Raw genomic sequence first — 24,793 nt, 5'->3', positions numbered from 1 at the left:
TGGTATCATCATTCTGATTTATTCTAAAGGCAGTTTTGATCACCACTTAACCTTGTCATCTTGTTTGGCAGATCCTTCTCCCAGCTCTGACAGTGAGCAATTTACACACTGATTCTTTCCTGCCTGATTTTAATCAGGCATACTCATCTCACAAGAGCAGGCTTCAACCACTGGAGGATGGGTTGTAGAATTAAAATTCATTCTGAGGATGCCATTATTTTAAACTGCAGTGCTGATAAGTAATTTGTCTTCTTTTCCTAGTAAACTCAGTTAATTCAATTATTGGGCAAAAATAGGATTTGTTTTCTACTTTCCTGAGACCTCTCGATTTCATTAAGATTGAAACCAAATTTAAAAGGCAGATTCCCAGTTCCCAAACCCACGAGTTTGATTCAATAGAGGCAGTAGATATTCAAGACTTGCATTTTAACTAGTACCCAAATAATTCCCATGCAATAGCCCAGAGGCCTCCTTTGAAATACTGTTAGGTGAGGAATACTTTCTCTTGAGGTGCTTTTTTTCCCCTTCAATTTGGTCGGTTGGTTGATTCTCCTCAGTAAGTGACTTATTACAATTAATTTTAAAAGAATGAATTAAAGAAAGACAAACAGAAAAAAGCTAAGTTGACTAGATGAGAAGGACAGAGGGAGGGAAAAGGAATGAGGTGATCAGGTATAAGGGAAGATGATAGAAGAGGCAGGAAGGAGAAAGCAGTAGTTCTCTTACCATTTCACTGTTAGAACCGTGCTAGGTGCTGAACATTTAAAGGTGAACTTGGCAGCAGGGCCCATCCGCAGGGACTTTACAGTGTAGGGCAGCTAAAGCAGATACAGAACTGTAGGAAGGCAGAAGAGGGGCTCCTAACCCAGGCTTGGAGAACTAAGGCAAGGTTCTCTGGGAGGACTCTAGGTTCTGGACCGGGAAGAATAGCAGTCCAGAAGGTAGAACTCCAGAGCAAATTCCTTCTATTTAATTTTTAAACTCTTTTCCTGCTTACAAAAGTAATATATGTTTGTTATAAAACAATTTCCTAGCACAGAAAAGTGAAAGCCTCCTATAAATCATCCTCTCTGTTACTACAGTCCGTCTCCCTGGGATCATCGGCCAGGAAGGAATATTGAGGATTTGTTGTCACAGGGCGAAGGCCCTCAAGGGTCCTCCTACCAGCAGGAGGCAGCGTGCCGCACGCCAGATTGCAGGCTGATCTCTCTTCTACACGTCGCTTGCGTAGCCGCAGACGCTACATACTGCGCCTGCGCACAGGCTCCGGCCTTTTCCCCCCACGGGAGCTGTGCTGTGGTCGGCCGCGGACGTGGCTCTCTGTTCCGCAAAATGGTGAGTGGGCATCCCAATCTTGGGATTACAGATGGACGGTAGTTCCCTCGCTTTGCGGTAATGCCGGCCTAAAGCTGGTCTCGCGTGCCGTAGGGGTTAGATGGCATTAGATTGCAGGCTTAGCCTTGCTCGGGCTGCCGCTCCCAGCATGGCCTTAATGGCTGCCGCCGGTCACGCAACTTGAGGGGAAAGGGTTGACGGAAAGAAGATGCTGAGGCAGTGGACTGAGGAGGCGGGTGGGCGGTGAGTTGAGGGGGTGGCGGTGAGTTTAGTAGACAAGCTGCGGGGATAGTGCCAGCTCGTGCGCGGGGGCCTCTGATTGCGTTAGTCCGTGTCGGACTGGCTGGGTGACGCCGGAGTGGGGCGGCCGCGGCGCCTCGAACCCGGCCCCACCCCTGGCTGCCTCGGTGGTTTTTCCGGGGAGCAGTGGGGTTTTAGAAGGCTTGTGTCGTTGGTGTGAAAAAGTCGCTTATCAGTCTTGACAGATGCCAAGTAGAAAAAGTGATCCTTGAACCTAGAAGGTGTGAGAAAGGCTGGACTCTACAAAAAGTGACAGTTGTCTAGATTCACTTTTGAAATGCAGGTGTTACTTTGTTACAACTCCGATTGATGTCAAAAGTATCGTAAACTAAAATATTCAATGACATTTATTTCTCTTAAAGGGATTTGTTAAAGTCGTGAAAAATAAGGCCTACTTCAAGAGATACCAAGTGAAATTTAGAAGACGACGAGGTATGCTTAGGTTTTCATGTTCACAACATTAAAGGAATCTGCTTTGCAGTGGAGTAGACTTTCTTATTTTTTTCTTCCCACAGAGGGTAAAACTGATTACTATGCCCGGAAACGCTTGGTAATTCAGGATAAAAATAAGTATAACACACCCAAATACAGGATGATAGTTCGTGTGACCAACAGAGATATCATTTGTCAGGTAAGCTGCATTCCTCCCCTTACCTCGCTGTGCTGGAGAAGTTGTACTTGGGAAATAAAACACATGCATGAGCCTGACTTGCGGCGCAGTGGACGAAGCGTTGACCTGGAACACTGAGACCGCTGGTTTGAAACCCTGGGCTTGCCCAGTCAAGGCACATATGGGAGTTGATGCTTCTTGCTCCTCCCTCTCCTCTCTCTCCCTCCTTCTCTAAAATGAATAAATAAAATCTTAAAAAAACAAAACAAAACACATGCATGAATTAGAAGGTCCATCAGGTTATTGAGTTAGTTTTTTCCTTTTTGTGGGTCTTGAATCGGAGCCTAGGAAATTGGTATTTAAAAAAAAAATATTCTGAAGATCAGCTATATTTGACATTCTTGACCCAGGTCAATTCCATTTGTTTGTTTATACTTTTTCATCGACCTTATTGGTGACATTGGTTAATAAAATTATAAAGGTTTCAGGTGTATTATAGTGCATCATATGTATGTTGTATTGTGTTCACCACCCCAGCTCAAGCCACATATATTTTTTAATTGTGGGGGAAAGGAGGATTAGAGAAACTTATGGTACTTCTACTATTTTCTGGGGGTGGGTGAGGTGGAAGGACCAATTTGAGACCAAGTAGAGGGCTCTTTCCCATTTCAACCCAATAGAATGATAGGATTTGTCGTGGACTGCATCCTGGCTTTTGCTGTATGGCCTTGCATGAGTTTTAACTGTTATGTATGAAGTTGTCCTCCATATAAAGATCTCTAGAAAGTGGCAGCGTGCTCCTTAGAAGATAATTTTTTGGAATTTTGCAGCTAGAGGAAATATTTTTACTTGAGATTTTTCTGGGCTTTTGTAAGAGGCAGGCACACCTGTTTTCTGGGCAAGTTAATTTGGTTGTGAAGGCAATGTCTTCCTCCATGCTTAAGTACAGATAACTAAACACTAGGTGTCTAAAGCATTATTGGATTTAAAATATGCTTAGTTCAAAAAGATGTTTGAAATAATTGGCAACTCCTTTGACTTTTCAAAGTGCCTCTGATTCACTAGCTAACCCAGCTAAATAAATCTTTTTGGTATTCAGAAGTAAGGAGCTACATTATAATTTATTCCAAAGGCATTTTAATATTCAATGTTTATTTAATTTTAGCCTTACATATTGTAACATTAGCCAAACATATTTGCAGCCTCATAAATGTACCTGCTGTAGTTGACCAAGCCATACACTATGTGGAGGTGAATGGGTTTAACAAAGACAGGTTTTATGTGATACAGATCCTTGTCCAGGTTTCTTCCTTCAGGTTCTTTGAAGAAGAAGGTGCTTAGGACAATAGTGAAAGCAGATTATTACTAACCTGGCTTTTCTCTTACAGATTGCCTATGCACGTATAGAAGGAGATATGATAGTTTGTGCAGCTTATGCTCATGAACTACCAAAGTACGGTGTGAAGGTTGGCCTGACAAATTACGCTGCAGCATATTGTACTGGCCTGCTGCTGGCCCGCAGGGTATGTACAGGATTACTTTAATTGATGTATTTTAGAATTAGCTCATTGTTTGGGTTTGTCCGAAAGGCAGACGTTCCCACAAAATAAGATATCCTCAGCTGTGGGGTCAAGAGAGTGCCTGCTTGTCCTCTGGTTTACAAGGGCATCATTAGGAAAGATGATTTTATAAATACAAGTTTTGAGACAGCAATGTGTTGTTTTTTAGTAACATCTGTAATCCTTGACATTTGATGTGGTATCCCTTGGCCACATGTGGTTGTGAGCACTTGAAATGTATCTAGTACTACCGATGAACTGAATTTTTAATTTAAATTTGAACAGCTGCTGTGGCTCCTTAGTGAACAGATCTACTCAGTAGTGATCTTCTGACCTTAAGCATACATTAAAAATATAGACGGCCCTGGCCAGTTGGCTCAGTGGTAGAGCGTCGGCCTGGCGTGCAGGAGTCCCAGGTTCGATTCCCAGCCAGTGCACATAGGAGAAGCGCCCGTCTGCTTCTCCACCCCTCCCCTTCTCCTTCCTCTCTGTCTCTCTTCCCCTCCCGCAGCCGAGGCTCCATTGGAGCAAAAGATGGCCCGGGCGCTGGGGATGACTCCTTGGCCTCTGCCCCAGGTGCTAAAGTGGCTCTGGTCGTGACAGAGTGATGCCCCGGAGGGGCAGAGCATCGCCCCCTGGTGGGTGTGCCGGGTGGATCCCAGTCAGGTGCATGCGGGAGTCTGTCTGACTGCCTCCCCGTTTCCAGCTTCAGAAAAATACAAAAAAAATAAAAATAAAAAAATAAAAAAATGTAGACTACAGAAGGCCTTCAGAATTTCTTTTAATAGGAAATCCAAGTGATTTATATGCATGTTAAATTTTGAGAAACTGTCTTAAACTTGTAGGGAGGCATTGGTGGGCATGTTTTTGTTTTAATCATCTGTCAGTGGCAGCATTTCCTATAATTATGCAGAAAAGAGATGAAAAAAGTGACTGCCTTATTTTTCTCAGTTACTGACCTTGTTTTGCAATGAAATTGTTAAGCATGCATAGTTGTTGGAGACCCACATCTTCATTTGTTATAAACATGTTTGAGTGGGGGTAAGAAACGTTATTCTATATGAGAGCAGCATGGGGCAAAGGCACTGCTTGTGAAACTATGGCTAGGTGATGCGTGCTTGCAGAGGCGTGGCCCATATTAACATAATGTAGTTAGGACCACAAAAGATGATGTCTTAACCCAGGATCATCCTATTCAAAACAGCATGTGATAATATTTAATATTTGGTTGTTGAATTACAGCCAAATATGACTGAAGTAATGTGATTACTTTCCTGGATTAAATTTAAGAATCAAATTTATTTATGCACATCCTAAGAACTAAGTTTATGTATATCCTAATTGATTTCTTGTATAAATCAAATACAGACACTTAGTAAATTAAGCTATTGAATAAGATTGTTGGTGAAATTAAATGAAGTTTTTTTTTTTTTTTAACAGAGGCAGAGTGAGTCAGATAGGGACAGGCAGGAATGGAGAGAAATGAGAAGCATCAATTATCAGTTTTTCATTGCGACACCTTAGTTCATTGATTGCTTTCTCATATGTGCCTTGACCGTGGGCCTTCAGCAGACCGAGTGACCCCTTGCTCGAGCCAATGACCTTGGGTCCAAGCTGGTGAGCTTTGCTCAAACCAGATGAGCCCGCGCTCAAGCTGGCGACCTCGGGGTCTTGAACCTGGGTCCTCCACATCCCAGTCTGACACTATCCACTGCGCTACTGCCTGGTCAGGCTGAAGTTTCTTTTTGTAGCATTTAAAACTGATATTTAAAAGTAGATTGGGATAAAGAGATATTTAAATTGGAAAGAAATTTTTTGTCTGGTCATTCAAGTTGTGACTATCGAGAGTTGTTTGAATATATTTAGACAGGTATTTAGACTGGCTTCTTTGTTAATAGCTTCTCAATAGGTTTGGCATGGACAAGATCTATGAAGGCCAAGTGGAAGTGACTGGAGATGAATACAATGTGGAAAGTATTGATGGTCAACCTGGTGCCTTCACCTGCTACTTGGATGCAGGGCTTGCCAGAACTACCACTGGAAATAAAGTTTTTGGGGCCCTAAAAGGAGCTGTGGATGGAGGCTTGTCTATTCCTCACAGGTAATCTAGTATTCAAGACCTCATGGCCTGGACTCCAGTACTTTGCTGTTTCTAACTATGTAGTTGGACTGGAGATTACTAAATTAATCAAAGTAATAGTTGATATCAGTATGTGTCTTCTGTATGTTATACACAGTACAAAATGAGCCTTGCAGGGCAGGAAGAAATTAGTAACATTTTACAAGTGAAGAGATGGGGCTGAGAGGCATATGATTTGTCTCGGGTTCTGGAGCCAATAAGTGAAAGAGCTGGGGGTTGAAACCACTACCTTTTATGCTGACTTAAGTTTCAGTTAGAAATGAGCAGTTTGGTTTCACTACCATGCCCCTTTCCCCTCCAATGCATTTTTTTTCTCATTCAGAAAGAAAATAGTTTTACTGTGTTATGGGGAAAAAAGGGACTCATTAAAAAGTTAAGAGGAAAAGGCTTATAACATTTCTTTTTTTTTTTTGTATTTTTCTGAAGCTGGAAACGGGGAGAGACAGTCAGACAGACTCCTGCATGTGCCCGACCAGGATCCACCCGGCACGCCCACCAGGGGGCGATGCTCTGCCCCTCCGGGGTGTCGCTCTGCCGCAACCAGAGCCACTCTAGCGCCTGGGGCAGGGGCCAAGGAGCCATCCCCAGCGCCCAGGCCATCTTTGCTCCAATGGAGCCTTGGCTGTGGGAGGGGAAGAGAGAGACAGAGAGGAAAGAGGGGGGGGTGGAGAAGCAAATGGGCGCTTCTCCTATGTGCCGTGGCCGGGAATCGAACCCGGGTCCCCCACACGCCAGGCCGACGCTCTCCCGCTGAGCCAACCGGCCAGGGCCATGCTTATAACATTTCTAAACTTTGAACTGGAAATAAGATTGTAGGCTGTTCTTAGAAGCTAAATAGTTTTTTTTGTTTGTGTGTTTTGTTTTGTATTTTTCTTTTTTTTCTTTTTTCTTTTTTTTTTTTTTTTTTTGTATTTTCTGAAGCTGGAAATGGGGAGGCAGTCAGACAGACTCCGCATGAGCCCGACCGGGATCACCTGGCATGCCCACCAGGGGGTGATGCTCTGCCCATCTGGGGCATCACTCTGTTGCAACCAGAGCCAGTCTAGCACCTGAGGCAGAGGCCATGGAGCCATCCCCAGTGCCCGGACCATCTTTGCTCCAATGGAGTCTTGGCTGCGGGAGGGGAAGAGAGAGACAGAGAGGAAGGAGAGGGGGAGGGGTGGAGAGGCAGATGGGTGCCTCTCCTGTGTGCTCTGGCCGGGAATTGAACCCGGGACTTCCACACTCCAGGCTGACACTCTATCACTGAGCTAACCGGCCAGGGCCTAAATAGATTGTTTTAATTTGGTTGGTTCTTTGGGTTGGATTAATGATTTTTGTTATTGTTGAGTAGATACATATTAAAGTGATTTATTCACTTTTTATGAATATTAGTAGTTGGTGATTTTTTCAAAACATTTTGTATATGTGTGTGTATATATGTATATATATATTTATGTATTTGTGAGCCTGTAAAATGTAACCTAACTGGAACTTAGTTTTATAATGTGGGGAGGGGGTTTTGATTTTGAGGATTTGCAGTTCTGTGGAAGGAAACTGTGACTTTGAATGAACCACTCCTGTATACCCTGAGGCACCTCTGAGAAATTCTGAGATTTGGGGGGAATAGATTTGTAATTCTTTTCTATGATAATAAGGAGAACTAACTTTATAGTGATGAAAGCCTTGGTTCTTTTAGTAGTTTTTAAAGGTACTTCTGGCATGATTTTTCTATCCTGGAATTCAGAGATTAGCTGCTAATGATGATATCCCACCAACTGAGCAGTCAGTAGTTGGTCCTTTGATTGCATATGATGCAATTAGTTGTTTCAAGACGGGACTGATGGCAGCTACTAAAATGAATTCATGTTAGTGAACTGATTTCAATCAATATATAATAAAATGTGAAAAACTTTATTTTAGTACCAAACGATTCCCTGGTTATGATTCTGAAAGTAAGGAATTCAATGCAGAAGTACATCGAAAGCACATCATGGGTCAGAACGTTGCAGATTATATGCGCTACCTAATGGAGGAAGATGAAGATGCTTACAAGAAACAATTCTCTCAATACATAAAGAACAACGTTACTCCAGACATGGTAAAAATTTTAACTAAAAATGCCTGTATGGTTCATTATGAAACCAGGTTTACTACTTGGTTTTTTTTTTTTTTTTGTATTTTCCTGAAGTTGGAAACGGGGAGGCAGTCAGACAGACTCCCGCATGTGCCCGACCGGGATCCACCTGGCATGCCCACCAGGGGGCGATGCTCTGCCCATCTGGGTGTCGCTCTGTTGCGACCAGAGCCATTCTAGCGCCTGAGGCAGAGGCCATAGAGCCATCCTCAGTGCCTGGGCCAACTTTTGCTCCAATGGAGCCTTGGCTGCGGGAGGGGAAGAGAGGAAGGAGAGGGGGAGGGGTGGAGAAGCAGATGGGTGCTTCTCCTGTGTGCCCTGGCCGGGAATCGAACCCGGACTCCTGCACGCCAGGCCGACGCTCTACCACTGAGCCAACCGGCCAGGGCCACTACTTGTTTTTTTGGTGGGCACATTGTATAGTTTTATTTCAGGTGAACAGTTAAAATTTGAACATGAGTATGTTCATAGGTATAGATAGACTTAAATAGGCTGTGCTTGGCTTAAAATAAAATGGCATGAAATTGAGAATTTAGACCCAGGGTAGAGTCAAGGATGAGGTAGTATAATGAGCTAGACTTGTCAACATGCTTTTAGGCATCTTTTAGATGCTGAAGGAGTGCAGGTTTTAGGCATCCAAATCTAAAGCCATTGGTGGCTCTATTGCATTTAGCTGTTCTGTATTTATAGATTTCATTTCTGCGATCATAGTTTTAATCTACCCTGTCTACTATGAGGTTCTAGTCACTAAACACTCATTTTGAGACCATGGGCAAGAAGGGTTCAACCTTCATAGCCAATGTGTGCTATGTTCTGGACTTTCTGGATGTCTCAGGCATACAGAAAGGGAGATGTACAAATTCTCTCATTAGTTCCACATGATGCTGAAGAAGTAAAGGGAACAATGTTTGCAAATGTGAGTTTATTGTTAAAAAATTGATCAACCCTAAAGTTGAGTCTGCAGGACTCGTTCTATCAATGTATTGGAGTACTTGATAGTACTAGTTAGGAAATTGGAGTGAAAGTGTAGAACACAAAAATTGCACTGATTATTATAAAACTATTAAAAATGTAGAATTATGCCTGACCCGGCGGTGGCACAGTGGATAGAGCGTTGGACTGGGATGCAGAGGACTCAGGTTCAAGACCCCGAGGTCACCAGCTTGAGCGTGGGCTCATCTGGTTTGAACAGAAAAGCTCACCAGCTTGGGCCTAAGATAGCTGGCTTGTGCAAGGGGTTGCTCAGTCTGCTGAAGGCCCATGATCAAGGCACATATGGGAAAGCAGTCAATGAACAACTAAGGTGTTGCAACAAAAAACTAATGATTAATGCTTCTCATCTCTCTCCATTCCTGTCTGTCTGTCCCTATGTATTCCTCTCTCCGACTGTCTCTGTAAAAAAATAAAATAAAATGTAGAATTATATATGAATGAGTGGGTTATCAAGTAATTTTTTTGTTAGTACATAGTTTCTATTTCTGGCATAGTTCTGGCTATGACAGTATTTTATTTTATTTTATTTATTTTTTTTGTATTTTTCTGAAGCTGGAAATGGGGAGGCAGTCAGACAGACTCCCGCATGCGCCCGACCGGGATCCACCCGGCATGCCAACCAGGGGGCGATGCTCTGCCCATCCGGGGCGTCGCTCTGCTGCAACCAGAGTCATTCTAGTGCCCGAGGCAGAGGCCACAGAGCCATCCCCAACGCCCGGGCCATCTCTGCTCCAATGGAGCCTTGGCTGCGGGAGGGGAAGAGAGACAGAGAGGAAGGAGAGGAGGAGGGGTGGAGAAGCAGATGGGCGCTTCTCCTGTGTGCCCTGGCCGGGAATTGAACCTGGACTTCCGCACACCAGGCCAACGCTCTACCACTGAGCCAACCGGCCAGGGCCTATGACAGTATTTTAAAGGGAAAAGATTACTTTGTTATTTGTATGTATTGTACAGACTAGGGTTGGATAAACACTTAAGTTGAGTTTTGAACTAGGAAAAAAGTTTTGTATTAGCTATGTAGACGCATGTATTTATACATCAGTATGTTCCCTTATATTACCACTGATACTGTCCTTGTTCACCGTGATAAGCCTTACTTTTCACTGATTCTACTGACCTGTAAAATTTTTCTTACTAAACTATTCTTTCTCTGGTATGTCACATATGTACAAGACTTCTAAGACTCGCAGTCTGATTTCAGATGTTTGTTTCCTAATGCTTTCCTGTATAGATTCTATGCTTCAGCTGGGACCACTCTTTGGCTAATGTCCTTTCCACTTAGCTCATTAATTTTATCTATGGAGGCATCTTTCTTTATGCATGTGTACTGAAGTCTGTGCAGACACGTGGTATGTCTCCCCATAGGAAGTGGTCTTAAAGCTTGTGGCAATATCTACTTAGACGGTTGTATTTCCTGCTTCTCTCTCTTGGAAAGTATGAACTGAGTTGTTTAGTTTTTTTTTTTTTTTTAATGACTACATGTAAAGTCATATGTGTTTGTTAAATACCACAGAGAGCTATAATAGAGTGCTAAAAGAGGTAATTATCTTTCAGAAGGGATTTAGGTAATTGTCTTGTAGTGAAAATGTTTACTTTTTTTTTGCTAAATAAGCTTTACACAAATGCATGTAATAATTGCATTCCCTCCACACTGAATAATTTTAGTTTGAATTACCTAACTCATTCTTTAAAGGGCTATAATTTTTACTGTATTTTGATAACAAACACTTGCACAACACAGAAACAAGTAATTTACAGTTGACTTGAACAATGTGGGTTAGAGGCACTGACCACTAAGTTTTAGAACAAAATTCTCATTAAGCTATACAACTGAAGAGCCTTTTAGGGTAGTCTAGAGAAATTCTGGCCTCTTTCTGGTTCCAGAGGCCTAATGTTGCTGCCAGAAACTAGTGACTCGTAATAGTAGCAGCAGCAGCAGCAGTGGATATGAAAGGTCTCTGGTATGCAATATGGAAATAGCTTTGAAAGGCCTATCACATAGCAATGGAAAATGTAAATCTGGGGAATATGAGAGTACAAATTGACTTGGCAGTTGTTAATTGGCCCCATACACTCTTAATCTTATCTTAAAAATCTAGTTTTGGCATGTATCCTCAAATTTTTCTGAGTTTTGTGAATGTTAACTCATGTTGCCTATGGTAAAAATTGGGAATTTCTTAGGAAAATCAGAAATTACATTTAGGAATTTAAGCAGATAGGAACACTGACCTAGTTTAGTGCCTTTTGAGAATCTGGTTTAGAAAGACAAAATATGCAGGTAATAGATTACAGTACATTGTATTATTGTTTAGGGCATATGAAATGAAACCAAGTACTGTTTGCTTTGCTTTGTTTCAGATGGAGGAGATGTATAAGAAAGCTCATTCTGCTATACGAGAGAATCCAGTCTATGAGAAGAAGCCTAAGAGAGAAGTTAAAAAGAAGAGGTATGCATCTTCTTGTTCTCTTTTCAAGAGGAGATTGCCAGGACTTCCCTGCCTTGATTCATCTTATTCAGACTGAGTAAAGTGCAAACTCGATCACTAACTCTGCATGATGTTGCAGAAGTGAGGGGAACCAGGTTTGCTAAAGTAATTGTGGTGATAGCAATGTATTAGCCTCAGAAGCTACTGAGGTGGTCCGTTCTATCCTAGGACAGTGTAATTAATAGTTACTGCTAATGAATGATCTAAACATTGTACTAATATATTTCTTTGATTTGTGACACTGTGTGGTAACAGGACGGTATCACAAAAGTTGGGGTTTGGGGAAAGTTAGCTTAAAATCATAACTTACCCCTTGGAACTTGAATTACTTGACCTCCATCTTATTACAAAGTTTTTCTCCTTTCCTTTTTATTTTTAAGTGAGAGGAGGGGAGACAGATCCCCACATGCGTCCCAGTCAGGACCTACTGGGCAACCCCACCTAGGGCTAATACTCAAACGAATTGAGACACTGGGTATGGGAGGAGGGGAGGGGGGGGGGGAGGGAGGGGGGAGGGAAGCAGACAGTCGCTTCTCCTGTGTGCTCTGACCAGGGATCAAACCTGGGACATCTGCATAGCAACCCCATGTTCTATTCGTTGAGCCAACCAGCCAGGGCCAGTTTTGTCTTTTTCTCTTTATTTTTTTAATTATTTATTTTGTTTTGTGTTGTTTTATTTATTTATTTTTTTGTATTTTTCTGAAGCTGGAAACGGGGAGAGACAGTCAGACAGACTCCCGCATGCGCCCAACCAGGGTCCACCCGGCACGCCCACCAGGGGGTGACGCTCTGCCCACCAGGGGGCGATGCTCTGCCCCTCTGGGGCGTCGCTCTGTCGTGACCAGAGCCACTCTAGCGCAGAGGCCAAGGAGCCATCCCCAGCGCCCGGGCCATCTTTGCTCCAATGGAGCCTCGGCTGCGGGAGGGGAAGAGAGAGAGAGAGGAAGGAGAGGGGGAGGGGTAGAGAAGCAGATGGGCGCTTCTCCTGTGTGCCCTGGCCGGGAATCGAACCCGGGACTTCTGCACGCCAGGCCGACGTTCTACCGCTGAACCAACCGGCCAGGGCCTATTTTGTTTTATTAAGAGATGGGGAGAGCCCTGGACCGGCCAGGGCCTATTTCAGGGGTCCCCAAACTATGGCCCGCGGGCCACATGCGGCCCCCTGAGGCCATTTATCCGGCCCCTACTGTACTTCTGGAAGGGGCACCTGTTTCATTGGTGGTCAGTGAGAGGAGCATAGTTCCCATTGAAATACTGGTCAGTTTGTTGATTTAAATTTACTTGTTCTTTATTTTAAATATTGTATTTGTTCCCGTTTCGTTTTTTACTTAAAAATAAGATATGTGCAGTGTGCATAGGGATTTGTTCATAGTTTTTTTTATACTCCGGCCCTCCAATGGTCTGAGGGACAGAGAACTGGCCCCCTATGTAAAAAGTTTGGGGACCCCTGGCCTATTTTGTTTTATTAAGAGATGGGGAGAGCCCTGGCCGGTTGGCTCAGCGGTAGAGTGTCGGCCTGGCATGCAGAAAAGTCCCGGGTTCGATTCCCGGCCAGGGCACACAGGAGAAGTGCCCATCTGCTTCTCCACCCCTCCCCCTCTCCTTCCTCTCTGTCTCTCTCTTCCCCTCCCGCAGCCGAGGCTCCATTGGAGCAAAAGATGGCCCGGGCGCTGGGGATGGCTCCTTGGCCTCTGCCCCAGGCACTGGAGTGGCTCTGGTCACGACAGAGCGACGCCCTGGAGGGGCAGAGCATCGCCCCCTGGTGGGCATGCCAGGTGGATCCTAGTTGGGTGCATGCGGGAGTCTGACTGCCTCCCTGTTTCCAGCTTTGGAAAAATGGAAAAAAAAAAAAAAGAGAGAGAGAGATGGGGAGGCAGAGAGACAGACTCCTGCATGCATTCCAACCATTATCCACCAGGCAAGCCCCATCTGGGGCCACTGCTCCATTGCTTGGCAACAGGGCTATTTTAGGGCCTGAGGCAAGTCCATGGAGCCATCCTCAGTGCCCAGGGCCAACTTGCTCTAACCATTCGAGCCATGGCTGCAGGAGAAGAGAGGATGAAAGGGAAGAGTGGAGAAGTAGATAGGTGGTGGTTTCTCCTGTGTGCCTTGACCAGGAATCGAACCCAGGACTTCTACACACCAGGCCAATGCTCTACTGCTGAGCCAATTGGCTAGGGCTTGTCTTTTTCAATACAAGTTTTAAATACTCTCATCTTTAGCTATGGTTTTTAAAAATAACATCCCTGCTGCTTCTTTGTTTTATAGGTGGAATCGTCCCAAAATGTCTCTTGCCCAGAAGAAAGATCGGGTAGCTCAGAAGAAGGCAAGCTTCCTCAGAGCTCAGGAACGGGCTACTGAGAGCTAATAAACCAAACCACAATTTTCTATGAAAATTTTTCAGGTAGAAACAATAAACTTATTGCTAAAGCAGCTATTTCTGTGTTAAGCTCTTATTAATGAAAGTGTAGGAAATATCCTGAAATTGACAGTCTTCAGGAAACAAATACAGTTTTTTCCAGAAAAAGATGTCTTGCATATTGACTCAAAGTTCACACCTGCTTGTTGGGCTTCTGTTCTTGACAGGAGTTAATCCCTCAAATTATATGATGTGCAGCTCTCCCATAGAAGTCTGGCAAGCAACAAACCAACCTGCACTAGGAAATATTTCTTTTCATTCATTTATTATAACTGGGTGATTAGTGGAAAGGAAAAGTATCTTCAAAGTGTATGTATATTTAAACTTAAAATTTTTTAACTTTATTGATTTTAGAGAAAGAATGTGTTGTCCACTTATATATGATTTTATTGGTTGGTTTCTTCTAAAGTAATGGTGCTAATCCATGGCTTTAATTTTTGAGAAAAAGCTGTCCAATGGAGGTCACATAGCGAAGCTACTTCAATCAGGTGCAATCTTTGAGCAGAAAATACTGGGTCTTTTCTCTATAAGAGGTTTTATTTTTTGGAAATGTTTAAAGATACATGCCAGATCTGAATAAACCTGAAAAAGGGGTGAATCTTTATTGGGTTTACATGAGAAAATATTAGATGGATTTGTGTCTCTTAAAATAGCCCTTTGGCCAACAGGAAATACTGTTTGAAAATGTCAAATTAATAAAGAGGTTTAATGATTTCAGAGTCCTCTAAATGTCTCATTTCCCCATAACTCAAGCTACATACATGGATCTGGATTGGGTTTATGGCCTTAAGACGGTCATTTTTGAAGGACTCAGTTGGCTGTTTGATACAAAGATGGGCTAAAGTGGACCATATGAATCTAAGAAAGCTCATCCCTTTTCAGCTTCTAAAAGAGGCAATTAACACGTGGCTAAGTAGAACACTGATAAAGGTTTAAGAGGCTCAGTAAAAAATACTCAAAACATTCAGAAGCCATATAAACTTTGACATCTGAGTTAATGTGTGTTAAGTATAATACAACAAATTATACTATTAACATCTATTTATAAATGAATCATTTTAATTTATTTGCTTTGCAGTCTTCATTTCTGTTAATGTGCAAACTTGACCATGCTAAGACAGTAAATTTATGTATAAATTTTAAAACGGCAGCTTCAATGCAAACAATGTTTCCAGCAATGGTATTTGGCTAACATAAATCTACAAAATACTTTTTATGGAATGAGGCTTCACAGCATTATTTTAAGTCAAAGTAGTTACACAGTGAATGTACTGGGAAATGTACCAGGGCTTCTGAAAAAGCAGGACTGAAATCTTTTTGGACCTATTGATACTCCTGCCATTACTTCAGCAATTGACTAAAATGATGGCTTCTTAGGATCAGGGGAAAGGCGTTTTATGTAACTGGCAGGGATTTGAATCAGAAGCCATTTTTTAGAATGTTCAAAATTTTCTAAGTGGTAAGTTTCCCACAATGGTCACAATGTCCTAATGAACTAAGAGTCATTTGTGTAGGAAATTTTCTTCCACAGTAATGTTTTTAGATTATTTAGTATCAAAGAATGTTCCATTTCCATTTGATTTGCTGTGACTTTGAGAGCAATACAAGAATAAAGTTGCTTTTCTAATTCTTCACGAATTTCACTTGGAGCACCTCGCAGTAGGTAGTCTTTGAGTAACTGACAGGCTTTTGCCAAGTTTGGTTGTATCACTTCTGAAGTACACTTCATTGTACTCTGATCACAGCTAGTTCGACAATCCGTGCCATAGATACAGTCTAAATCAGACTCACAGTGACGATCCTTTATAAGTTCTTTCAGGTTTGTCTCTGGCACAATTTTTCTCATGTCCACCATTTTCAAATCATACTTATCATTATATCCTAGATTTTTGGCACTAGTATCGCACATGAGGAAGTTTCCATAGGGGCCGTGGAAAACATCTTCCACGAATTCTAGAAGTCCTATGGCTATTTTAGCTTTTCTGGGCCATGATGGTGTGAACAATTGATCCATGCTTCTTCTGAACCCAGATGGAATAAAAAGTTCAATGACCCATGGAAGGCTTATTCCATAAAGAGAGGTATATTCAACACTTTCCATTACATAGAGATCACCACAGAACCCCATTAATTTGGGGGTATGTTCTTTATCTTGAAGTATGACCATGAGAAGAAATTCATTTAACTGAAGAAGTGCCCAAGCTGACTTTGCTTCTCCCAAGGACACCTGGCCATCTTTGTCCCCATCAGCTACTGTCAAAATGAGATTAACCAGTTCAGAGAGGTTTCCCTGGTCTCCCAATTTTGCCTGTAAAGATAAGAATTTAGTTAATTATATATAAAGAATGAAAAATATACTAACTTGTGTGTGTGTGTATTTTTCCAAAGTGAGAAGTGGGGGAGGCAGACAGACTACCACATGCGCCTGACCAGTAGTCACCGGCATGCCCACCAGGGGGTGATGCTCGGCCCCTCTGGGGCTTTGCTCCACTACAATCAGCCATTCTAGTGCCTGAGGTGCGGCCATGGAGCCATCCTCGTCAGGAGGGGAAGAGAGAGAGAGAGTGAAAGGAGTGGGGGAAGGGTGGGGAAGCAGATGGGTGCTTCTGTGTGCCCTGGCTGGGAATCGAACCCAGGACTTCCACACACTGCGCTGACGCTCTACCGGTGAGCCAAACAAACTTCCTTTATGGAGGTTATTACCATGCTAAGTATTAATCTTGCTACTGATTTCCTATAAGAAACTTAAAACATCTCTAAATATTTATGATGCTTTAGTAAGTCAACTATATTTTATGTAATTGTAGTAAAACTTGACTAAGTGTCAAGAGATGGCCACCCTAAGTCACTTACCCTCTTACATTCTTTGCAGTTAACTAAGACAATAATCGTCTTATTCATACATTACTTGCAAAACTGCATTATAATATGCTCATGTCCAGTTATAAGAAGGGTTAACTGAAAATTGTTTTTTAGTTATCACATTAAAATAATTATTTTGTTCAAGTTACATCATCACTAATAATGAAGGTTAAAAAATATTTCCCTGTGAAGGATCTCTGGGATAAAATAGTCAAAATTTAAACTGTCCAGACAACCAGATTACAAGTAGGAAATTAAGAGCAATAAAAGTGAGAAAAAATTATTTCCAAAAGTAATTATTTTTATCTTTTAATATTTCTACTTAATCTCTGTATGAGTATCTTTAAAATAAAAAAATTGCAAATCAAGGTATATTAATTTTATTTCACCTTTAAAAAATTTATCAGTTACAATGCCAAACCATAGAGCAGGCATCCCCAAACTACGGTCCTGCCCGCGGGCCGCATGAGGCCCCCTGAGGCCATTTATCCGGCCCCCCACCGCACTTCCGGAAGGGGCACTTCTTTCATTGGTGGTCAGTGAGAGGAGCACTGTATGTGGCGGCCCTCCAACGGTCTGAGGGACAGTGAACTGGCCCTCTGTGTAAAAAGTTTGGAGACCCCTGCCGTAGAGCATCCCATCTATTTAATGAACTCCCTTTTCATATCTGGACATACTTGAGCTATTCTAATGTTTAAGCGTCTTCCACACATTGATTCTTTTCTTTGAATTATTTCTGTCAAGATAAAGTCTTTGATGCAGCTCACAGAAGAGCAAAAATAGTGGACTGCTTCACACTAACAACATGTGAATGAATATACGTACTTTAAAGAGACTGTAGACCATTTCTTTGAATTTCTGTACAGTAGTTCCCCTAGTTGGTTTATCAAATAACACCATTTCTTTTCTTGGTTCCAATTCAGTTCCAAAATCAAGATGAAGTGCTTGTTCCATTTGACATTTCACAACCCCTGGTAGGTTATCCCAAATTCCTAAATACATCTGTGTGAAAAAGAATGGCAAGTTATACTTGATGCTGAGTGAAAACGCGACCACTATATTTTTAGTGTCTTCTAAAAACACACATAAACAAGCAATAAACATTGAGACTTTCTTTTTGAATTGCAAATTGGAGCTCATACTTTAAAGTTTTTTCCCCCTGAATATATTTATAGAAGTAATGTATGCCTAAATATATATTTACCATGATCATCAATTTTATTTTTCCAATTTTTTTGAGGTAAAATTACAAAAAACATAAAATTTGCTATTTTAACCACTTTTAGTGTGCAGTTTAATGGTGTTAAATTAATGAAGTTGTGCTACCATCACCACCACCATCCTTTCAGAACTCATCTTGTAACAAACTATACCCATTAAACAAGAACTCCCTGTTCCTCTCCTGTAGCCCCTCGCATCATCATTCTTTTATGATTTTGACTACTCATATAAATGGAGTGGCACAGAATTTGTCTTTTTGGCTGATTTAACTTAATACATCCTCAAAGTTCACTATAGTATGTGTCAAAATTTCCTTTTTAAAGTTGAATAATAATTCCATTATAATATATTTTGCATTTCCATGCATCTGCCAGTGGACACTCGGGTTGTTTCCATGTTTTAGCTATCATGAATAATGCTGACATGAACATGGGTGTCAAATATCTCTTCAAGAGACTGCTTCCAATTCTTTCAGTTATATACTCAGAAGTGGAATTGCTGGATCATAAGGTCATTCTATTTTTATTTTTCTGAGGAGCTGCCATAACAGTTTTCTGGAGTGGCTGTACCATTTTACATTCCCACCAATAGTGGGAAGTGTTCCAATTTTTCTGCATCCTAACCACGCTTGTTATTATTATTATTTATTTTTGTATTTTTCTGAAGTTGGAAACGGGGAGGCAGTCAGACAGACACCTGCATGCACCTGACTGGGATCCACCTGGCATGCCCACCAGGGGGCGATGCTCTGTTGCAACTAGAGCCATTCTAGCACCTGAGGCAGAGGCCACAGAGCCATCCCCAGCGCCGGGCCAACCTTGCTCCAATGAAGTCTCAGCTGTGGGAGGGGAAGAGAGAGACAGAGAGGAAGGAGAAGGGGAGGGGTGGAGAAGTAGATGGGCGCCTCTCCTGTGTGCCCTGGCTGGGAATCGAACCTGGGACTCCTGCACGCCAGGCTGACGCTCTACCACTGAGCAACCGGCCAGGGCCGTTATTTATTATTTTTAAAATAGCACTTACCCTAATGGGTATGAAGTGGTATCTCATTGTGGTTTCAGTTTGCATTTCCCTAATGAACAGTGATGTGCATCTTTTCATGTATTTTTAGCCATTTGTATATCATTTTTTGAGAAATGTCTATCCAAGTCTGTTCATTTTTGAATGTTTGTTTTTTTGTTGCATTTTAGGCATTCTCCATATATTCTGGATATTAATCCCTCATCAGACATGATTTGCAAATATTTTCTCCCATTCTATGGGCTGCCTTTTTACTCTATTGATACTGTCTTTTGATGCACAAAATTTTTTAAATTTCAGTAAGTCCAATTTGTCTATTTTTACTTTTGTTGCCTGTTCCTTTGGTGTCATACCCAAGAAATCACTGCCAAATCCAGTATCATGAAGCTTTTGCCTTCTTTTTCATCTAAGAGTTTTATAGTTTTAGTTCTTACATCTAGATCTTGGATCCATTTGACTTTACTTCTGCATATGATATTAGGTAAGGGTCCAACTTCATTCTTTTGCATGTGGCTATCCGGTTTTCTCAACATCACTTGTTGAACAGACCTTTTTCTATTGAATGGTCTTAGCACCCTTGTCAAAAATCAGTTGGCCATATGTGTGAGGGCTTTTTCTGAGCTCTGTTCTATTTTATCGGTTTATGTGTCGGTCTTTATTCCAGTACCACTCTGTTTTGCTTGCTGTAGCTTTTATTGTAAGATCTGAAAACAGGTGTGAGTCTTCCAGCTTGTGTTTCTTTTTCAAGATTGTTTTGGCTATTCAAGGTCCCTTGTGATGCCGTATGAATTTTAGGATGAGTTTTTCTATTTCTGAAAAAAATTGTCAGAGATTTTGAGAGGGATTGCATTGACTTTCTAGATCACTTTGGGTAATATTAACAATATATAGTATTCCAACCTATGAACATGAGATGTGATCCATTTGTTTACATCTTTAATTTCATTTTGTTATTTGTTGACTTTAGAGAGAGAGAAGAAAGGGCGGGGGAAGAGGAGAGAGAAACATGGATTTGTTGTTCCCCTTATTCATGCATTCATTGGTTGGTTCCTGTAAGTGCCCTGACCTGGGACTGAACCTGCAACCTTGGTGAACTAGGCTGACGCCCTTAAGAGACCTCCTTAATGTCTTTAATTTCTTTCAGAAGTTTTCACTGTATAAGTTTTTCACCTCCATTTTTAAGTTGATTTAAGCACAGTGTGTCCATAAAGTCATGGTGCACTTTTGACCAGTCACAGAAAAGCAACAAAAGACGATAGATAGAATTGTGAAATCTGCACCAAATAAAAGGAAAACCCTCCCAGTTTCTGTAGGATGATGTGGCAGCATGTGTGCAGGTGCAGATGATGACGTAACACTGTGTATACAGTGGAGCAGCCCACGGCCATGCCAGTCGAGATGTGGACGGTACAGAGGAAAGTTCAGTGTGTTCTCTGGCTCGCTAAATTAGAATCCGTGACCAAAGTGCAATGTGAATATCGGCGCGTTTATAATGAAGCGCCACCACATAGGAATAACATTACTGGGTGGGATAAGCAGTTGAAGGAAACCAGCAGTTTGGTGGAGAAACCCCGTCTGTTAGGCCATCAGTCAGTGACGAGTCTGTAGAGGCTACACGGGATAGCTACCTAAGGAGCCCTAAAAAATCTGTGCGTGAGCCCACATCGAACTGCACTGAATAGGTATTAAACTGGGAGAGTTTTTCTTTTATTTGGTGCAGATTTCACATTTCTATCGTCTTGTTGCTTTCCTGTGACCAGTCAAAAGTGCACCATGACTTTACGGACACACTGTATTTTGGATGCTATTGTAAATGAATTTTTTTCTCAAATTTCCTTTTTGTATTGTTCACTGTTAGTGTATTGAAAGAAATGCAACTGAATTTTGTGTGTTGACTTTTAGTGCTACTTTGCTGTACACTTATTAGCTCTAACAATTGTTTTTTGTAGGATCTTTAGGTTTTTCTACATTAGATCATATAATCTGTCAACAGAGATAATTTTACTTCTTCCTTTCCAATGTGGATGCCTTTTCTTTTTTTTTAAATTAATTTTAATGGGGTGACATTGATAAATCAGGGTACATATGTTCAGAGAAAACATCTCCAGGTTATTTTGACATTCGATTATGCTGCATTCCCATCACCCAAAGTCCAATTGTCTTCCGTCACCTTCTAACTGGTTTTCTTTGTGCCCCTCCCCTCCCCCAGCTCCTTCCCTTCCCCCCCCCCCCCGTAACCCCCACACTCTTGTCCATGTCTCCGAGTCTCATTTTTATGTCCCAGCTATGTATGGAATCATATAGTTCTTAGTTTTTTCTGATTTACTTATTTCGCTCAGTATAATGCTAGGTTCATCCATGTTGTTGTAAATGATCCAATGTCATCATTTCTTATGGCTGAGTAGTATTCCATAGTATATATGTACCAAAGCTTTTTTTTTTTTTTTTTTTTTTTGCTATTTTCTGAAGCTGGAAACAGGGAGAGACAGTCAGACAGACTCCCGCATGCGCCCGACCGGGATCCACCCGGCACGCCCACCAGAGGCGATGCTCTGCCCACCAGGGGGCGATGCTCTGCCCATCCTGGGTGTCGCCATGTTGCGACCAGAGCCACTCTAGCACCTGGGGCAGAGGCCAAGGAGCCATCCCCAGCGCCCGGGCCATCTTTGCTCCAACGGAGCCTTGGCTGCGGGAGGGGAAGAGAGAGACAGAGAGGAAGGTGCGGCGGAGGGGTGGAGAAGCAAATGGGCGCTTCTCCTATGTGCCCTGGCCGGGAATCGAACCCGGGTCCTCCGCACGCTAGGCCGATGCTCTACCGCTGAGCCAACCGGCCAGGGCTGTACCAAAGCTTTTTAATCCACTCGTCCACTGACGGACACTTGGGATGTTTTCAGATCTTCGCTATTGTGAACAATGCTGCCATAAACATGGGGGTGCATTTCTTCTTTTGAAACAGTGCTATGGTGTTCTTGGGGTATATTCCTAAAAGGGGTATAGCTGGGTCAAAAGGCAGTTTGATTTTTAATTTTTTGAGGAATCTCCATACTGTTTTCCACAGTGGCTGCACCAGTCTGCATTCCCACCAGCAATGCAGGAGGGTTCCCTTTTCTCCACATCCTCGCCAGCACTTATTCTGTGTTGTTTTGTTGATGAGCTCCATTCTGACTGGTGTGAGGTGATATCTCATTGTGTTTTTAATTTGCCTTTCTCTAATGATTAGTGATGTTGAGCATTTTTTCATATGCCTATTGGCCATCTGTATGTCCTCTTTGGAGAAGTGTCTATTCATTTCTTTCACCCATTTTTTGATTGGATTGTTTGTCTTCCTGGTATTGAGTTTTACAAGTTCTTTATAAATTTTGGTTATTAACCCCTTTTCAGACGTATTGTCAAATATGTTCTCACATTGTGTAGTTTGTCTTTTTATTCTGTTCTCATTGTCTTTAGCTGTGCAAAAGCTTTTTAGTTTGATATAGTCCCATTTGTTTATCCTTTTATTTCACTTGCCTGTGGAGATAAATCGGCAAATATATTGCTGGGAGAGATGTCAGAGAGCTGACTGCCTATGTTTTCCTCTAAGATGCTTATGGTTTTACGGCTTACATTTAAGTCTTTTACCCATTTTGAGTTTATTTTTGTGAATGGTGTAAGTTGGTGGTCTAGTTTATTTTTTGCAGGTAGCTGTCCAATTTTCCCAACACCATTTGTTGAAGAGACTGTCTTTCTTTACTCCATTGTATGCTCTTACCTCCTTTGTCAAGATGCCTTTTATTTCTTGTGTAACTGATCTGGCTAGTGGCTAGAACTTCCAGTATTTTGTTAAATAGAAGTGGAAAAGTCGGTACCCTCACCTGAGATGGTACCCACAACCTCGGCATGTTGGAACAGCGCTCAAACCAACTGAGCTACCTGGCCAGGGCCTGTTGAGTATTTCTGCATTAATGTTTAGAGGGATTTTGGTCTGTAGTTTTCTTGTAGTGTCTGTATCTAGCTTTGGTATCAAGGTAATGCTGACCTCATAGAATGAATTAGAAAGTATTCCTTGCTCTTTAATTATTTTGGAAAAGTTTGAGATGGATTGGTGCTTATTCTTTAAATGTTTGGTAGGTGAAGCCAACAGGTCCAGGGCTTTTCTTGTTAGGAGACTTTTGATTACTGATTCAGTCTCCTTACTAGATAAATAGGTATATTGAGATTTTCTGGTTTTGGGTGAGTTGTTTTTCTAGAAATTTGCCCATTTATCTAGGTTATCCAATTTGTTAATGTACAATTGTTCATAGCACTCATACAATTCTTTTTATTTCTGTAGAATCAGTAGTAACGTCCCCACTTCATTTCTAAATTGAGTCTCTTCTTTTTTTCTTAAACCGTCCAGCAAAAGGTTGTCAATTTTGTCAATATTTTCAAAGAACCAACTTTTGATTTCATTGACTTTATTGTTTTCCTATTCTCTCTCTCTCTCTCTCTTTTTTTTTGTATTTTTCTGAAGTTGGAAACAGGGAGGCAGTCAGACTCCTGCATGTGCCCAACTGGGATCCACCTGGCATGCCCACCAGGGGGAGATGCTCTGCCCATCTAGGGTGTTGCTGTGTTGCAGCCAGAGCCATTCTAGTGCCTGAGGCGGAGGTCATAGAGCCGTCCTCAGCGCCCAGGCCAACTTTGCTTCAGTGGAGCCTTGGCTGTGGGAGGGGAAGAGAAAGATAGAGAGGAAGGAGAGGGGGAAGGGTGGAGAAGCAGATGGGCGCTTCTGTGTGCCTTGACTGGGAATTGAACCCAGGACTTCCACACTCCAGGCTGACACTCTACTGCTGAGTCAACCAGCCAGGGCCTTCTCTTTTTCTTTTATCTCTGCTATAATCTGTATCATTTCTTTCCTTTAGCTAGCTAAGCTTTGAGTTTAGTTTGTTCTTTTCTAGTTCCTTAAGTTGTAAAGTTAGGTTGTTTATCTGAGACCTTCCTTGTTTCTTAATTTATACATTTATAGCTATAAATATAATTTTTTTAATCTTTTTTTTTTTCTGAAGCTGGAAACGGGGAGGCAGACAGACTCCTGCATGCGCCCAACTGGGATCCACCCGGCACGCCCACCAGGGGGCGACGCTCTGCCCATCTGGGGCGTCGCTCTGTCGCGACCAGAGCCACTCTAGCGCCTGGGGCAGAGGCCAAGGAGCCATCCCCAGCGCCTGGGCCATCTTTTGCTCCAATGGAGCCTCGGCTGCGGGAGGGGAAGAGAGAGACAGAGAGGAAGGAGAGGGGGAGGGGTGGAGAAGCAGATGGGTGTCTCTCCTGTGTGCCCTGGCCGGGAATCGAACCCGGGACTTCTGCACGCCAGGCCGACGCTCTACCACTGAGCTAACCGGCCAGGGCCTATAAATATAATTTTTAAAAAGTCAAGTTACATAGTAGGATGGAAAGCAATGTCCTTCTGTATCCATTTTCTTAATCCCATACCTCAGAGTCAGTCACTATTAACTGTCTAGCTGTTTATCAACTAACACTGTATGGTACTTACTGTGTGCTGTGGCCTACTAATTTATTTCATTATTTTACTCCTTACCCTATAAAGTCAATAGTATTATTATTCTCAACTTACTGATGGAAAACTAAAGCAGAACGATATAAAGGTAACACTGTTGTGTTCCCTAGCACATTGAAGGTGACAGTAATGGCAAAGCCAGTATTTGAACTCAGGTAGTCTACTCTTGCTAATACATAAAAAACAAATAGGATTGTATTAA

General features: G+C 42.2%; 2 protein-coding genes and 3 non-coding genes across 6 annotated transcripts in view; 4 read left to right on the top strand and 1 right to left on the bottom strand.

Annotated features, from left to right (window-relative positions):
• Positions 1-1,246: 1,246 nt before the first annotated feature.
• On the top strand, positions 1,247-13,973 carry RPL5 (ribosomal protein L5). Its single transcript, XM_066376779.1, has 8 exons — positions 1,247-1,335; positions 1,998-2,067; positions 2,151-2,266; positions 3,634-3,768; positions 5,703-5,905; positions 7,847-8,024; positions 11,409-11,497; positions 13,805-13,973. The coding sequence occupies exons 1-8, from the start codon at positions 1,333-1,335 to the stop codon at positions 13,902-13,904; spliced, it is 894 nt and encodes a 297-aa protein (XP_066232876.1). The 5' UTR covers positions 1,247-1,332; the 3' UTR covers positions 13,905-13,973.
• Positions 7,680-7,774, top strand: LOC136402055 (small nucleolar RNA SNORD21). The gene has a single exon (XR_010750952.1). It is a non-coding gene; the product is annotated as a small nucleolar RNA SNORD21 (small nucleolar RNA).
• Positions 8,914-9,048, top strand: LOC136401505 (small nucleolar RNA SNORA66). Its single transcript, XR_010750538.1, has one exon. It is a non-coding gene; the product is annotated as a small nucleolar RNA SNORA66 (small nucleolar RNA).
• Positions 11,579-11,711, top strand: LOC136401503 (small nucleolar RNA SNORA66). The gene has a single exon (XR_010750537.1). It is a non-coding gene; the product is annotated as a small nucleolar RNA SNORA66 (small nucleolar RNA).
• Positions 13,974-14,064: 91 nt separating the features above from the next.
• DIPK1A (divergent protein kinase domain 1A) overlaps positions 14,065-24,793 on the bottom strand; it is a 131,121-nt gene continuing 120,392 nt past the window's right edge. For both annotated transcript variants that reach the window (XM_066376776.1, XM_066376777.1), the window contains 2 exons: positions 17,643-17,819; positions 14,065-16,263 (listed from right to left, as the gene is read on the bottom strand). In XM_066376776.1, coding sequence (XP_066232873.1) covers positions 15,451-16,263; positions 17,643-17,819 — 990 coding nt within the window. In that variant the 3' untranslated portion in view covers positions 14,065-15,450. The remainder of the gene's footprint in view (positions 16,264-17,642; positions 17,820-24,793) is intronic.

The sequence above is a fragment of the Saccopteryx leptura genome, chromosome 3 (genome assembly GCF_036850995.1).
Source record: "Saccopteryx leptura isolate mSacLep1 chromosome 3, mSacLep1_pri_phased_curated, whole genome shotgun sequence".
Lineage (NCBI taxonomy): Eukaryota > Metazoa > Chordata > Mammalia > Chiroptera > Emballonuridae > Saccopteryx > Saccopteryx leptura.
Note: the sequence above shows the minus strand (reverse complement) of the source record. Positions and strands in the feature narration are given on the sequence as shown.

Excerpts from the sequence above, each read along its gene's own strand:
- RPL5 (XM_066376779.1), top strand. Across the intron at positions 2,267-3,633 it reads ACAGAGATATCATTTGTCAG|ATTGCCTATGCACGTATAGA; the intron begins GTAAGCTGCATT and ends TTTCTCTTACAG. Across the intron at positions 8,025-11,408 it reads ACAACGTTACTCCAGACATG|ATGGAGGAGATGTATAAGAA; the intron begins GTAAAAATTTTA and ends GCTTTGTTTCAG.